At 45.8% G+C, this 13305-nt stretch overlaps 3 protein-coding genes across 19 annotated transcripts in view; all 3 read left to right on the top strand.

The window, feature by feature from the left end:
- The first annotated feature begins 202 nt into the window (after positions 1-202).
- XRCC1 (DNA repair protein XRCC1) lies at positions 203-2885 on the top strand. Its single transcript, XM_001355097.4, has 5 exons — positions 203-461; positions 524-1753; positions 1820-1908; positions 1972-2321; positions 2387-2885. The coding sequence occupies exons 1-5, from the start codon at positions 411-413 to the stop codon at positions 2512-2514; spliced, it is 1848 nt and encodes a 615-aa protein (XP_001355133.3). The 5' UTR covers positions 203-410; the 3' UTR covers positions 2515-2885.
- Positions 2886-3482: 597 nt separating this feature from the next.
- On the top strand, positions 3483-5913 carry CanB (Calcineurin B). 3 transcript variants are annotated; one of them, XM_015186612.2, is made up of 3 exons: positions 3483-3592; positions 3827-3915; positions 3998-5913. In XM_015186612.2, the coding sequence occupies exon 3, from the start codon at positions 4039-4041 to the stop codon at positions 4549-4551; it is 513 nt and encodes a 170-aa protein (XP_015042098.1). In that variant the 5' UTR covers positions 3483-3592; positions 3827-3915; positions 3998-4038; the 3' UTR covers positions 4552-5913. The 3 variants fall into 3 exon arrangements, with proteins under 3 accessions (XP_015042098.1, XP_015042099.1, XP_001355134.1); XM_015186613.2 differs by having other exon boundaries at positions 3988-5913; XM_001355098.4 differs by having other exon boundaries at positions 3981-5913.
- Positions 5914-10036: 4123 nt separating this feature from the next.
- SK (small conductance calcium-activated potassium channel) overlaps positions 10037-13305 on the top strand; it is a 69626-nt gene continuing 66357 nt past the window's right edge. For 8 of the 15 annotated variants that reach the window (XM_033381847.1, XM_033381848.1, XM_033381844.1 and 5 more), the window contains exon 1: positions 11512-12261. The gene's annotated coding sequence lies outside the window, so the exon portion shown is untranslated. Of the gene's footprint in view, positions 10319-11324; positions 12262-13305 lie in introns of those variants that run through there. The other 7 variants (XM_033381850.1, XM_033381849.1, XM_033381846.1 and 4 more) reach the window with 3 other exon arrangements.

Below are 13305 nucleotides of genomic sequence, written 5' to 3'. Positions count from 1 at the left end.
ACTGTAAGCCAGGGGGGTTTTTTAATTTTCCACCGAAAATAATGAAAATTGAATCATTTTAGCCCAGTTCAGGTGAAAGATATCGTGGTTGTTTTTAAGTCCAGAGGAAAGATGGCAGGGATCTACAAGAAAAATTTACAATTGTTAATATTTTCCGCTATGTACCTCAAGTAGTTGAACTATTTAAATATAGGGGGCTTAAGTGGGCAAAGTTTGTTTGTTCATCTTATAAGACGCTACATTGTTGTTGAGGAGCCAAAATTGAGCCAAAAATAATCCAAGCAATCGCCGTAGCAGGAAAACAAGACAAGTATTTAAAACAAGCCGGTCAAGTAGAAAATTGATTGATTAATCGGATATATTCGGGCATCTCGTTTGGCGCGAATCGGTCCCAGAAAAAACATTGCGAAATGCCGATCGCGATTTTGAAATCCGTGCGAGAAGTCAGCAGCGAGGATCCGGTAAGATGTCAAGACGAAATCCCTTCTCCGCTAGCTAAATCACATGTTGCTATATCCTACAGGTGCATGTGGCCGAGAATCTGCTGAAGGAAAACGCCGGCAAGAAATGGAAGACGCAAGCGGTCGGCGAGAAGTCCGCCTATGTGATACTGGAGTTTGCCGAGCCGCAGCAGGTCACCGGCATCGACCTTGGCAATGAGCACGCCGCCTTCATTGAGGTACTCGTCAGCCGGACGGGCTGCAAGGCGGACGACTTCAAGGAACTTCTCCTCTCCAGCTCCTTCATGACACCCATCGAGAGCAAGAACTCCAGCAACCAAAATCGTGTGCGCTGCTTCAGCAGCTCAGCCCTTGACTCCACCGCACTGCCCGAGAAATGGAAGCTTCTGAAAATCGTCTGCACTCAGCCATTCAACAAGCACGTGCAGTACGGTCTGTCCTTCGTCAAGGTTCACGTGACGGCCCAAGCGGCTGCCACAAGTACCACAGCAGCTGCGTCCAAAGCCAAATCGCTGATACCCGAGCGGATAATGCAATTCGGGGCATTCAAAATGCGCGAGGAATCGCCAGACTCCGATACGGACACACCATTAATGCGCTTCAAGCGCTGGAAGGAGTCTCAGGGATTAGCTGCTCCGGCCAGCACAGCAGCAGCCATTCGAGACGCCCCTGCAGTAATGCGACGGCTGAGCAACACAAAACCATCGAGTCTTTCAGTGTCGCCGGCTCCCTCACCAGCACCAGCGCCAGTGCCGGCTTCAGAGTCACGTTCTGCCTCTCCTGCTGGCGAGGGTAAGACGGATGCAAAGCCTCTGGATCGGAATCGGGCTTCACTTTTATTCGGGGATGACGACGATGACGATAATGCCGATGATACGAATCCGAGGAAGCAGCGCTGGAGCAAGCACCTTGAGGCTGACAAGGACAGGCGACGCGTGGAGCAGGAGAAACAGGAGAAGGAGCGGAAGAAAGACAAGTCCAAGCGTCATTCCATAGACAAGGCGCCACCAAAAGTGGACAGCCCCAAGCCCAAGGATATTCCCAAGGAGAGATCAAGGGAAAGCCACAAACCAAGGGAGAGCGACAACCAAAGGGAGAGCCACAAGTCCAGGGATAGGGATAGCGGCAGATCAAAGGAGAGTCCCAGACCGTCGGCTCATAAGCGCCACTCATCGCCCACTCGAGGCGCTGCCACGCCAGCCAAAAAGTTGAAGATAAAAGAAAGCACCATCCAGTATCGACCCTTTAATCAGCTATTGCGCGGCGTGGTCCTGGTCATCAGCGGGATACAGGCAAGACACAGTCATACACAGAAGTATACAATCGATCGCATAACTAAGGCCCTATTTCCCGTATAGAATCCAGATCGCGCGGACCTTCGCTCAAAGGCAACGGCCATGGGGGCCAGGTATAAGGCAGACTGGGAGTCCGGATGCACTCATCTGATGTAAGTCTCATCTTCTACATTCGTAGCCGTTCGGCCTTTAATTGTGGCTTTCATTCCTTGCAGCTGCGCCTTTAAGAACACTCCCAAATATAGGGAGGTCAAAGGAAAGGGCAAGATCGTGACCCGCAGCTGGATCGAGAAGTGTCATGCACATAAGAAGTACTTGCCATGGCGTCGATATGCCTTGGACACAGACGAGGTGGGCCGGCCAGAGAGCGATGAGGAGCTGCACGACGAATCACTGAAGCCAAAAGCCCGGCCAGAGCCGCAGCTGTCTGGCGATATCGAAATGTCTGTTCCCGTGATGGTGGAAATAGATGATGCAGATCATAACCAGGAGAAGAATACCAATGTCACCCACGATATCTCTTCCGGTATCGACACTGAAGATGAACTGGAGCGCGTTGCACATGGTGAGTGTCTGTCTCTGCTTCTGCCTGGATCTTGAGAATCGATTTACAACTCTTTCCTTTTGCAGAAAATATCCTTAAAAAGGCCGAGCAGGGCAAGCAGCAGGTTAAACCCAAGTCACGAGATGTATATGTTGTTAGCACGGATGAGGAGGACTATCTGGAAGAGAAAAAGAAGCAGGTCAATGCTCTGTAGTCACCTTTTTTTTGTTTAATTTAAATTTTGTGTAAGCCTAGGTATTAAGTTTTCCACTGGCTGTTTACCTTGTACGCTTAAAGTACTTATATGTTATGTATTCGGTAAAGCCCTACAAAATAATACGCCTACGCGAAATTTTGTTGAATTTTTTTTTGAATATACAGTCCAACGCGCTCTGGCATCGATAACATATTTATCGGATAAAATTACCTAACGCGTATGAAAATACCTGACAGTTATGTTTCTTAAACGTTTTCAAAATGTATTCACAAATGTTTATTGCGATGCGTAGATTGATCTGTACTCCCAAATGTATGCCACAAAATAAATGCATTTCAGGTGCGAGAAGCAACAGTCTGCTGCCCGGACATTCTTGTGCTCTCTCCTAAACTCGTGCCACCGCCGTCTCGCTCTGGCACACTGCAGTTGCATTGAGACCAAAAAGAGTTCTTGCGCCTGTCTGTGCCTTTTATCGTTACCAGGGTATATCTATATTAAGGTATGGGGAAGCTACCAATACTCTCTCCTCACAGTTACAGTTCCCTTCGATGTTCTCACATGACGGCGAAATTCTCCTTAAAATCTTATTGAATCACTCAATTTTGGTGTCCTTATATCCTTGAAGGAGCATTTTTTAAAGTTAGCTGTCCTACTAGAAACGTATCATCAAAAATATGAACATTTGCATAAATAAGAAATTTTTGATATCTGCGCCTATTAAATAAGCTGCTATCTGTAACTGGAATTTCCATTTTTAAGTCAAAAATACAGAATCAACCGCGAGTTGTTATCGAATGTGTCCGTTGGCCTATGGAATGTTTATAATTATATATGCAAATAAAGAAGAAAATATCTGTAGAACTAAAGAACTGTGGAACATACCTATAAACGTTCGAAATTGGCAAAATAAACACTTAAGTACCTTGAAATAAGACAGCTCCCTGGGTTGTTAGCCATACCTAATATTGTTATGCCATGGCTACACAACGAATGGAGGAAAAACCCTCCCGGAATCAGTCGTGTTTTTGCTGTAGAGAGATTTAGAGTTAACAAATCGCTGGACTGTTGGTTTATGGTAATTTTCCCATTGGTAAACGTTAAAATATTCCAAATCCAAGCCTGGGTGACAGCTTGGGTGAATCCTCAACCACTGATTAGCCATCAGTTCACCGGAGAACACAGCCTGAAATCAAAGAAAGCGAAAAAGTGCAGGCGTCAGGATGAGATTTTCCTAGTGGAAAATCGATATGATTGAGGCCCCAAAATAAAAGTGTTGCTACACATTCTCTTCTCTTTTCATTTCATGCAGAGAGCAGGACCTCCACCTGAGGAATACAACCGATTGACAGAGAGAGCGAGAGCGAGAGGAAGGACTCACCAAAATACAGAAGCCCACAGGTATGTCCCATGTCCCACCCACAAGATGTGGTATACTCAGTTTTTACTCAGTGGTATTTACTCAGTGCTCAGTTTTTATTAGATCAAACGGAATCCGTTTAAGGATCAGAAACAAGGCCAAATATGGGTAACGAGACCTCCCTGCCGATGGACATGTGCTCCAACTTCGATGCGGACGAGATCCGGCGATTGGGCAAGCGTTTTCGGAAGCTAGATCTGGACAACTCGGGCGCCCTCAGCATCGACGAGTTCATGTCTCTGCCGGAGCTGCAGCAGAATCCGCTGGTGCAGCGCGTAATCGACATCTTCGATGCGGATGGCAACGGCGAGGTGGACTTCAAGGAGTTCATCCAGGGCGTCTCCCAGTTCAGCGTGCGCGGCGACAAGCTCTCTAAGCTGCGCTTCGCCTTCCGCATCTATGACATGGACAACGATGGGTACATCTCCAATGGTGAGCTCTTCCAGGTGCTCAAGATGATGGTCGGCAACAATCTGAAGGATACACAGCTGCAGCAGATCGTCGACAAGACCATCTGCTTTGCCGACAAAGACGAGGACGGGAAGATATCCTTCGATGAGTTCTGCTCGGTGGTGGGCAACACCGATATCCATAAGAAAATGGTCGTCGATGTCTAAAAAAACTTGGTGACCGGACCCGAGGGGGATCCATCCCATATATAGAGATATACGACTATCGTTTAGCCAATACAGTTCCATGTATGTGTGTGTTTGTGTGTGTGTGTGCGTGTATGCGTGCGTGTGTACCTTCCGTTCCACCTGTTGTTCAGGTTTATAATAAATGGATATATCTTTCTGTCTGTCTGTCTTTCGGTCGGTCTGTAGTTCCCATCCGCACTGATTGTACGAGATCCAAAACGAGGGCCTTGGGGCGTGCCAAAAAAAACAACCAGATAACGGAAACTAAGCTCGTATTGTAATCTATCCATGTCTATACCTTATCTCTGAACGATCTCTCATCCTCAGAATGCAATGAATTGTGTCTTATACTCATACGAAAACCACCGGCAACGGACCACTATGAATCTTCATCTTTATAATCGTACTCGTACACGTACTCTAATGAAACATATTCCCAAAAACTCTTCTTCACTCGAATTGATTGAAACATAAAACTGTTACCTTTTCATTCCGCACCACTATCATTATACAAATACTATATTCTTTAGAAAGTATAATGTAATATGTTCCAAAAACGTTTTCTTCAAACTTTAAGCTTTAAACTTTTAGACTGTTATCTTCAAATCGTTATTTTCTTTCGAAACTATACTTAAAATTGTTCATTTCCATTTTCTTCATAGTGGATAATGTTGTTCACTCGAATCTCTTTTAAATTTCAAATGTATAACGAAATATACTTTCAAACTTTTCCCATTCGACTCCAGATTTCTTTATAAGGTACGAGTCCATATTTTTCCAGTCTTAATGACTTTATTTTAAGCAAAGTCTTTTCCATTCCGTTTCCACATAATGAAACATTCAATACCAATATCTTTTTGTAAAATATACTGAAATATGTTTTCAAAACACATTTCCGCTCAGTTGTTCTTTAACTTTAATGCCAATCTTTTTCATTTTCCATTTCCTACTATAAAAACTTAATAACAATGGATTTAGAATCTTCTGCTCTTGAGATCCTTCTCGAGATCTCTTTTTGTTTCTATTAGAAAAACTAAGTATAAGTTTATGCATTACCCGGAGCCTCATTGAAGCTGAAACCTTGGATCGCATTGCTCTGGAAAGTATGCTATGGCAAAGGCCCTATGGGGGGTAGACATCAACCCTTAATTGACTTAAGATCGATGGAGTCTCAAACCTAGATTGTACTGTAACCTAACTCTATGTTCAAGATTCAAGCCTAATAATTAAGTTCATCCTTTGACTACTACTACTACTACTACTACATGTTGTGTATAAGAATGTGCATAAGAAACTGCAACTAAAATTAAACACTGTTTATTGAAAAAGCAAAACACAAAAGAGGCGTTCGTTCACTGCGGGGAACGGAATGGAATAGAATGGAATGGAATGGAATGGGGTGTCCGTCCCCATTCCTAGTGATAGTCCTTGGCTACGTATCTCCATAACACGTGCGTGTCTTTCGGGCCTCTCAGGGTACTCCCCAAATCCCGAGCCAACAAAAACGAACAGGAGCAACTTTTTGGCCGTTAGAAACGATTAGCTGTTTTGTAGGTCACCGATTTACCAACTCTGTGGGTGGATTGGTTCGTGGTCGCTTCAGCAGGTATGTTTGTATGTCCGTATGTATGTAGGTAGGTGTGTGTGTGCTCCAGAGGGGCCCTCGTGCGGAGGTCGGACAAAACAGGAAGCCAGCAAACTAGTTGTCAAGTCCATGGATAGGAGCTTGTAAGGTGAAACCCAGAGCCCAGAGCCCAGAGCCTTGACCAGGAGAATGAACCAGCGAATGTCCAAGGTGTAGAGGAGGATACGACACGCGTGTGTTTATTCCATGGATGTATCCTTATGTCGTATATGTGTGTGTGTGTGTGTGTGTGTGTGCTTGGTATCAATAAATTATTATATCCTGTCTGTCGCAAGCTTCGTTCGTTAATCATTTTCGCCTAGGTTCCCGCCTCTCCAACTCGTAAGCATTTCCATTTTGAAAATTAGTAGGGTTAAAGCCAGGGGGTTACATACCTATCTTACCTATCTTACACCCATTCCAGTCCTCCCCCCCTGCTGCTGCTGCCGTTGCTGGCGCCTCACGAGTCTTTGGTTGACCTTTTTTACGGAGGGTTTTCGAGTCTTTTTGTTTTCAGGTTTGGTTTTTTTCGAGTATTAATTGGCTTGATTAATGTGCTCCAATTTTCGGATTGTACGTAATCGCGCCTGGCCCCAATAATCGAGCTTCTCTTTGGCCTCCTGACGCGTCGTCTATCGTTTTATTTGTTTTGGTGGGAAAGTATACAAGCTCCGTCTTGGCGGAGAGGTCCGTGGGTCTGGGATCTGTTTTCTGTCACGAATACCGATATTTCGTATGACACAAGATTTGATTTCCAAATGTACGAGAGAGTAGCATCTTTTGTATCACTGTATCAAGAATTCCTTTATTAAGGACATACGAAAAAGATGGCAGATGATTCATTCAACATCTATAAGAAATGAATCCAGAATTCCGTTGATAAAGAAATGAGTCCCTAATGAAGCAAGAGCTGGAAAATAAGAGACTATGAATATGTATGATTTTCTTTACTTTTCGGTAGTTAAATAGTTCATGTGTTCCATGTTTTTTTTTTGTTTTTTTTTTATCGGTAAACCACCTGGCAGATGTTCGAAGATGAAAGATGTCTCTCCCTGAGATATAAATACTTTGTATGAGTGTGGGTGCTCCTCCCATAAGCCCTATTGATTCCATCTCCTGCTTCAACTTCCACTTCTGCTTCAGGGGCTTTGGGATATTTTTGGAAATATTTTCTCTGGTTTTTTTTTTGCTTCTTCGTTTAGGGAGAAAGTTATTTCGCTTGAATAACTTTGTTTTGTTGCTGTTTTTTTTTTTTTGGGGGTAGCAAAGGGAAACAAACTATTTAGTGAAAAGGTTTTTCATAAATTATGTACAGCAATTTTCCCATTTTAATGGCGGGATGTAGCAAGGGGAGGGCTGCTTAGCAGCGACAGGTTGGTGGTTGGGGGAATCCCCTGTTGTCCTCACACACAAATCAATACACACACACAGACACCCCCCCGCTCAGGTGCGTGTGTGTGTGTTGTTCTTTTTGGACAGGTAAGGGCATACATATGTACATATATGCATGATATAACCTCAAAATGAAATGAATTTTTTGGGGAAATACTGTCAGCTTTTTATTCGTTCGTCTCTGTTGTTCGGTCGGTCGGAATCCATGGTAAACCCGAGGATATAGCCACCAGAGCCCCACTAGAGCCCTAGTCTTACGGACACTGCCCTTCCTAAGCTTCGGTGGCAAAAAGCTTTTTAGTTTATGTTGGGTTTTCTGCAATAATAATCGGAGGTACGGGACGGAGGGCATTAAGTCAAAACCGGAGCTGCAAAAACAAATGCCAAATCAATGTTCCATCTGTCTGTCTCTTTCTCTATATCACTCTCTTTCTCTCTCTCTCTCTCTCTCAGTCGCTCTCTCTCTGTCTGTCCCTCTGCGTGAGTGGCATGTGTGTATTGTGCGATAAAAGTCGAGACTCGTGCCAGTTTCGAGCTGTAACCAAAAACGCATACAACAAAACAAAAAGACCAAACAAAACAGTAAAAAAAAAAACACCGAAAGAACTTCTGTTCTCGGTAGAGGTTTCGAAGGTGTCAATACCCTGGGAAATCTATAGCCTCAGCCACACAACAGATCATTTTGCCTTTTGTCTGGGTTAGACTGAATTATCTTCAAGGACTGAAGTGTTTCCCACACAAAGAGTTGGTTCTACCCAGATAGTTTTCCTGAAAGATATGGGTATGGATATAGTCATTCGATTTGTCTTCTGTTTGACTGGGAATGTTCTGTGAGGACAGGCAGTTGGTTCGGCCCAAGATTTATTCAGAGTCAGCAGATCTGCTGCCACCATCTGCCTCGAAGTGCCATAATACCCTCTGAGTGGACATAAAAACGAGGTAATTACAATGTGAATGGGAATTACAAAAACAAGCATCAACAACCACCGTTAGCGCCAAGCGTCAAGCGCCAGGAGCATACTGCTCCCTAGCCCCCCGCCCCTCGCCGCCCGCCCCTAGCGCCAAGTCCCCGGCCATTCCGCCATTCCGCCATCTGTTCCCGCCCACAGAACCATAAATTTACCATTACCACTGAGCGGCTACCTCAACACTGCACCACGCCGCCGCCGCTCCATATATTAAAGGTGGCAAGAAACGAACGCCACATCGGTGACGCAACGGAACTGCGGAGACCCTCCAAAAGTCCGAGCACTTTGCCCCTTTCAAAAAGGTTCAGAAATTTCTCCATTTTGAGTGGAAAAAAGCTTAAAAGGAGCTTCTTGGTCTTTTGATGAGATATACAAAAAGTCAATTGTAGAATTTAACGAAATTCTTCAGGGGCTCTTCTGTTGAAAATATGAATCATGAAATGAAAACCCAACCCCTTATATAATAAAGCATAAATTGGTTTATTGAATATTTAAACGATCTGACAGATCATTATTCGCAAGTCCAGAGTCGTAAAATTTTCTAAAAGCAGGGGTTTCTTGATAGAATTAAAAAAAATAGTTCCAAATAGTTAAACAAATTCGTGAGTTCTCCGAAAGAAGTGTCTATCCTTTGGTTCGCCTTATGTCTTCTCTAAGATGATCCAATCAACTTTGAAACTCTCAAGGGCTCTCTATCCGTTGATCTACACCAGGAGGAGGGCCTTAGAAAACTCTCCAACTCTAGCTTTGGCTTTAACTCTGATAATGTTTCTCAATTTCGATTCCTACGATTACAACTCCCGATAAACGACTCCGATTCCGACTACTCCAATTTGGAATAGCGATTCCCATTCTAGCACCTCATTTCGCCTCTCGTTTCCGAGTTGCGACTCCCGACTCCGAATCTCGATAACGATTCGCAACTCCCGATTGCAAGTCGAGATTCCCAACTCCGATTCCGATTCCGATTCCGACTACCGATTGCCAGCAATCTGCATTCATTCGGCATAGCGCCGTTATATGCTTTTTCAGCACTCTATAAGAAGTGTGACAGAGGCGTTGTGGTCTATGCTCGAGGGGGGTGTATGCTGCCAGTGGATTCTATGAGAAAGAAGAGCTCCCATCGCGGCCACACCGCTGGAAAAGGGGATGGGGCTCCAAAGGAAGCAGCATAAACGTTGGCGCAAGAACGACACTCGACTCGACCCCCATCAGAACCCGAACCCGAACTCGACCCAAACCCCCGAGCCCCGTTTATAACTCGACCGACTCCTGGCCCAGTGCCTGTCCCGCCCGTGTGGCCGACGCTTCTGGCCGCACTAAACGGGACTCCCTCCACGCCCACAAGCGAGAGAGGGCCCGAGACCGAGACCGAGACCGACCAACAGCCGACCGAACGCCGCGACGACGACAACAACGACGACCCACCGACCGACCGAGCAGGAACGTCAGCGTCAGCGTCGACGTCGATGTCGTATATACACGGTGCCGAGCAACAAATTGAGTCAGTATCGCACAAACAACACTAACGGAAACATCAACGTGAAAGCAAGACGGACGGACGCCCTCTGTCCGTGTCTGTGTGTTCAAAAGTTCAACGCGGCCCCCGTCGTCGCGCAGCAGTCGCACTCGAACTTTGTTTCAGTCACAAACACACACACACAATTCGACACCCGCACACACAAGCCCACGCAAAAGAGTCGCAAACACACAAGCATACACCCACACAGACACACAGACATGCATAGCAGCGTATAAGCGTGTAAGGTGCAATAATAATAATAACGGGATTTGCATGAAATGCAGCATCATACAGGAGTCACAGTTAACAGAGGGAGCTAGAAATACATATGTAGACAGAGAGAGGGAGATACAGAGAGAGTGATGGAGTGATGGAGAGATAGGCTGATCGGAGAAGAGGGACAGAGCCCTCAACACCATAGCTGTATATTTCAATTCAAGTGAAAAGGAGCGATTGAGAAAGAGAAAGTGAGTGATTTTTGTGCGACTCCGATGCACCTTGCATCCACAGGGTACATTGATCGTGGTGTCGGTGGGAGTCAGTGGGAGTGCAAGAGTCCATTTACTGTTACGGGGTAATTTACAGTTGGATATCTTGACAGACACCAACTGCATTTACAGTTAGCCAGCGAGAGCCGCCGGAGGGTGTACAAGAGAGTAAAACAAAGGGAGATAGTGCTCAAAAAAGACAGGGATGGCTAGAGAGTGCCAGCGGGAATTGGACAAAGAGAAAGGGTCAATGAGCGACGAACGGGACTGGACGGGATGGGTAATTCGAATCAGCACTTAGCCATTACATGGCTCTGCCTGCGGGCCCACTGAGAGTGCAAGTCAGTCAGTCAGTCACTCCTGCCTCCCCCCCGCCCTCTCACTCTCACTCTCTCTTCCGGACAGCATCCCGGACTGTGGGGCATTCCACACGGTATTCGAAATTTGCACTCGAATTCGAAATCGAATCGCAGGCGACAATATTGTTGCAAGTTGTGCAGTCAGTGGCCGCAGTGGCGGCAGCCCGTAAAAATAGAAAGAAAGAAAGAGATAAATTATAATAAAAACCAACAGAATAAAACTGTAGGTGGAAGGGGCAGTCACAGGCAGAGGTGGAGGTGGAGGAGAAACAGCGGATACTTGCAACACGGAGTTGAATGCGCCTCGTCGTGGGTGTCGCGTATACGTATATAAATATACATATATACTCGTATGCATATATCTATATAAATAAATTTTTTTTTGCTGTTATTCTATAGTTCATAAATGTACATATATTCTTGTTTAAAATAAAACAAGTGCAAGAAAAGTAGTGGCCCATTGCGGCCGCAAATGGAAACTCGTATGAAAATGTCCACTCGGCAACACGAAAATCAACAACATCAACAGCAGCAGCAACAACAACAACAGCAGCCACAACAACAACAACAACAACAGGAACAGCCACAGCAACAAAAACAAAACCAACAACAGAAGCAACCAGAGGCAGCAACTCTACAACAACTGGAGGAAAAACTTCAACAGCAGCAGAAGAAACTTCCGAAAAAAGATAAAGAACTTGAAGACCATCAAGAATATCTGGCAAGACATACGGAAACATTGAAGTACCAGAAGGCAATACTACAACAAAAGGGGGACCGAATTATAGAGCTAAGGGCAAAATATACACACGAGCAAGAGCAACTGCAGGAACAGAAGAAAAAACTTCAACAACAGTTGCAAAAAGTTCAACAACAGCGAATGGAGTTCACCAATCCACCAACATAAGCCACTCCAACAACACTGACGGTGACGGCTGCTGGAACGCTCTTTGACGTTTTCTCACACAAACACTGAAACCACCCACAAACACCCACATATACACATATACATATATACATATACATATGCATAAATGGCAATATGGACGGACTGCAGCAGCATTTGTGTTGTATCCATATACTACTCGTTGTACTCCTTGCACAGTGACACGCGCGTGCCAAAAATATTGCCGATTTTATCAAGAGAAAAGCAGCAGCAGCAGCACCAGTGGCAGCACCACCAGTGGCAGCAGCAGCTGCAGCAGTGGAAGCCATTAACTGAAGGAGCCACAACGGGAGCGGGAACGGGAGCAGGAGCAGTAAAAGGAGCAGCTGCAGCCCCAGAACCTCCCACAGAAACAACGAATATTGCAAAAAGGCGGCGCAAACTATCACAGTGGGTATACCAAAAAAGCACACCCTGTATGCACACACACACACACGCACGCACACCCTGTATAAATATACCCCCTTCCACCAACACCATGCAACACTGACTCAAGCAGCAATAATTGTAAGCCAAGTGCAGAGCAAGAGAGAGAGAGAGAGACAGCACAGCGGGAGAAAGTAGGTGCATCCATGGGGGAGGAGGAGGAGGAGCTGCAAACGGGAGACGAATGTCCAAGCGGGAGAATCACTGTGAGCTGGAGATGGGAGAGTGGATGATTGTCCAAGCGGTAGAGTTGATTGTTTAAGTGGTTGAGCGAGAGGAGGAGTGCCTTGCAAGCGTTTCAAGCGTTGCAAGCGTCGAAATCGTTGCAGGCGTGAATTCCAAATGAGTTATGTGTGCGGTGAACGGTCCTCCAACTCGCCGCAGTACGAATCTGCCAGCTGCCAGAAGGGCGATATGCAGATTAGGGACAAACCGCAGGCCGCCGCCGCTGGCTGCAGCGAACAAGAGCGGTCCTCCAGTTGGAAGAATCAGCAGTGGAGGGAGGGGAAAGGAGCAGCGGGGCGCAGTAACAGGAGCTTTCGAGTGCTGTGCAATCAGAGAGGCAGAGCAATGCAGAGAGCACCCGGCGAAAAGGCCCTGTGCCATGCCCAGCCGTGGAATGACATGTTCGGCAGGCTGCCTCTGTGTGGGGCATGTGGCATGTTCCAGCCTGGGCCCTGCTCTTGCGGTCATGCAAATTCACACAATGGATTGGGCTATGCTCGAAAATGCAATTTGAGATTCCAACAAGCATCAGTCACAGTGCCAGTCCCAGACACAGACCCAGTCCCAAACCCAGACCCAAACCACAGTGAAACAATGAGTGATTGCTCCTCCTGCTGCTGCTGCTCCTGGTGCTGGAATCTTCATGGAAAATTCATGAACAGTCAAATTGAGTTTGTGGTCGAAGCACAAGAAGCATGCCACAGACATCGCCAATGATTGAGTGGGTTGCACGGCTTTAAGACAGCTTCAAAAACTTTAAACATGCAATAGCGAAAACTTCTT

Source organism: Drosophila pseudoobscura, chromosome X (assembly GCF_009870125.1).
Source record: "Drosophila pseudoobscura strain MV-25-SWS-2005 chromosome X, UCI_Dpse_MV25, whole genome shotgun sequence".
NCBI lineage: Eukaryota > Metazoa > Arthropoda > Insecta > Diptera > Drosophilidae > Drosophila > Drosophila pseudoobscura.
Note: the sequence above shows the minus strand (reverse complement) of the source record. Positions and strands in the feature narration are given on the sequence as shown.

Excerpts from the sequence above, each read along its gene's own strand:
- XRCC1 (XM_001355097.4), top strand. The coding sequence starts at position 411 with ATGCCGATCGCGATTTTGAAATCCGTGCGAGAAGTCAGCAGCGAGGAT. Across the intron at positions 462-523 it reads AAGTCAGCAGCGAGGATCCG|GTGCATGTGGCCGAGAATCT; the intron begins GTAAGATGTCAA and ends TATATCCTACAG. Across the intron at positions 1,909-1,971 it reads TCCGGATGCACTCATCTGAT|CTGCGCCTTTAAGAACACTC; the intron begins GTAAGTCTCATC and ends CATTCCTTGCAG.
- CanB (XM_015186612.2), top strand. The coding sequence starts at position 4,039 with ATGGGTAACGAGACCTCCCTGCCGATGGACATGTGCTCCAACTTCGAT.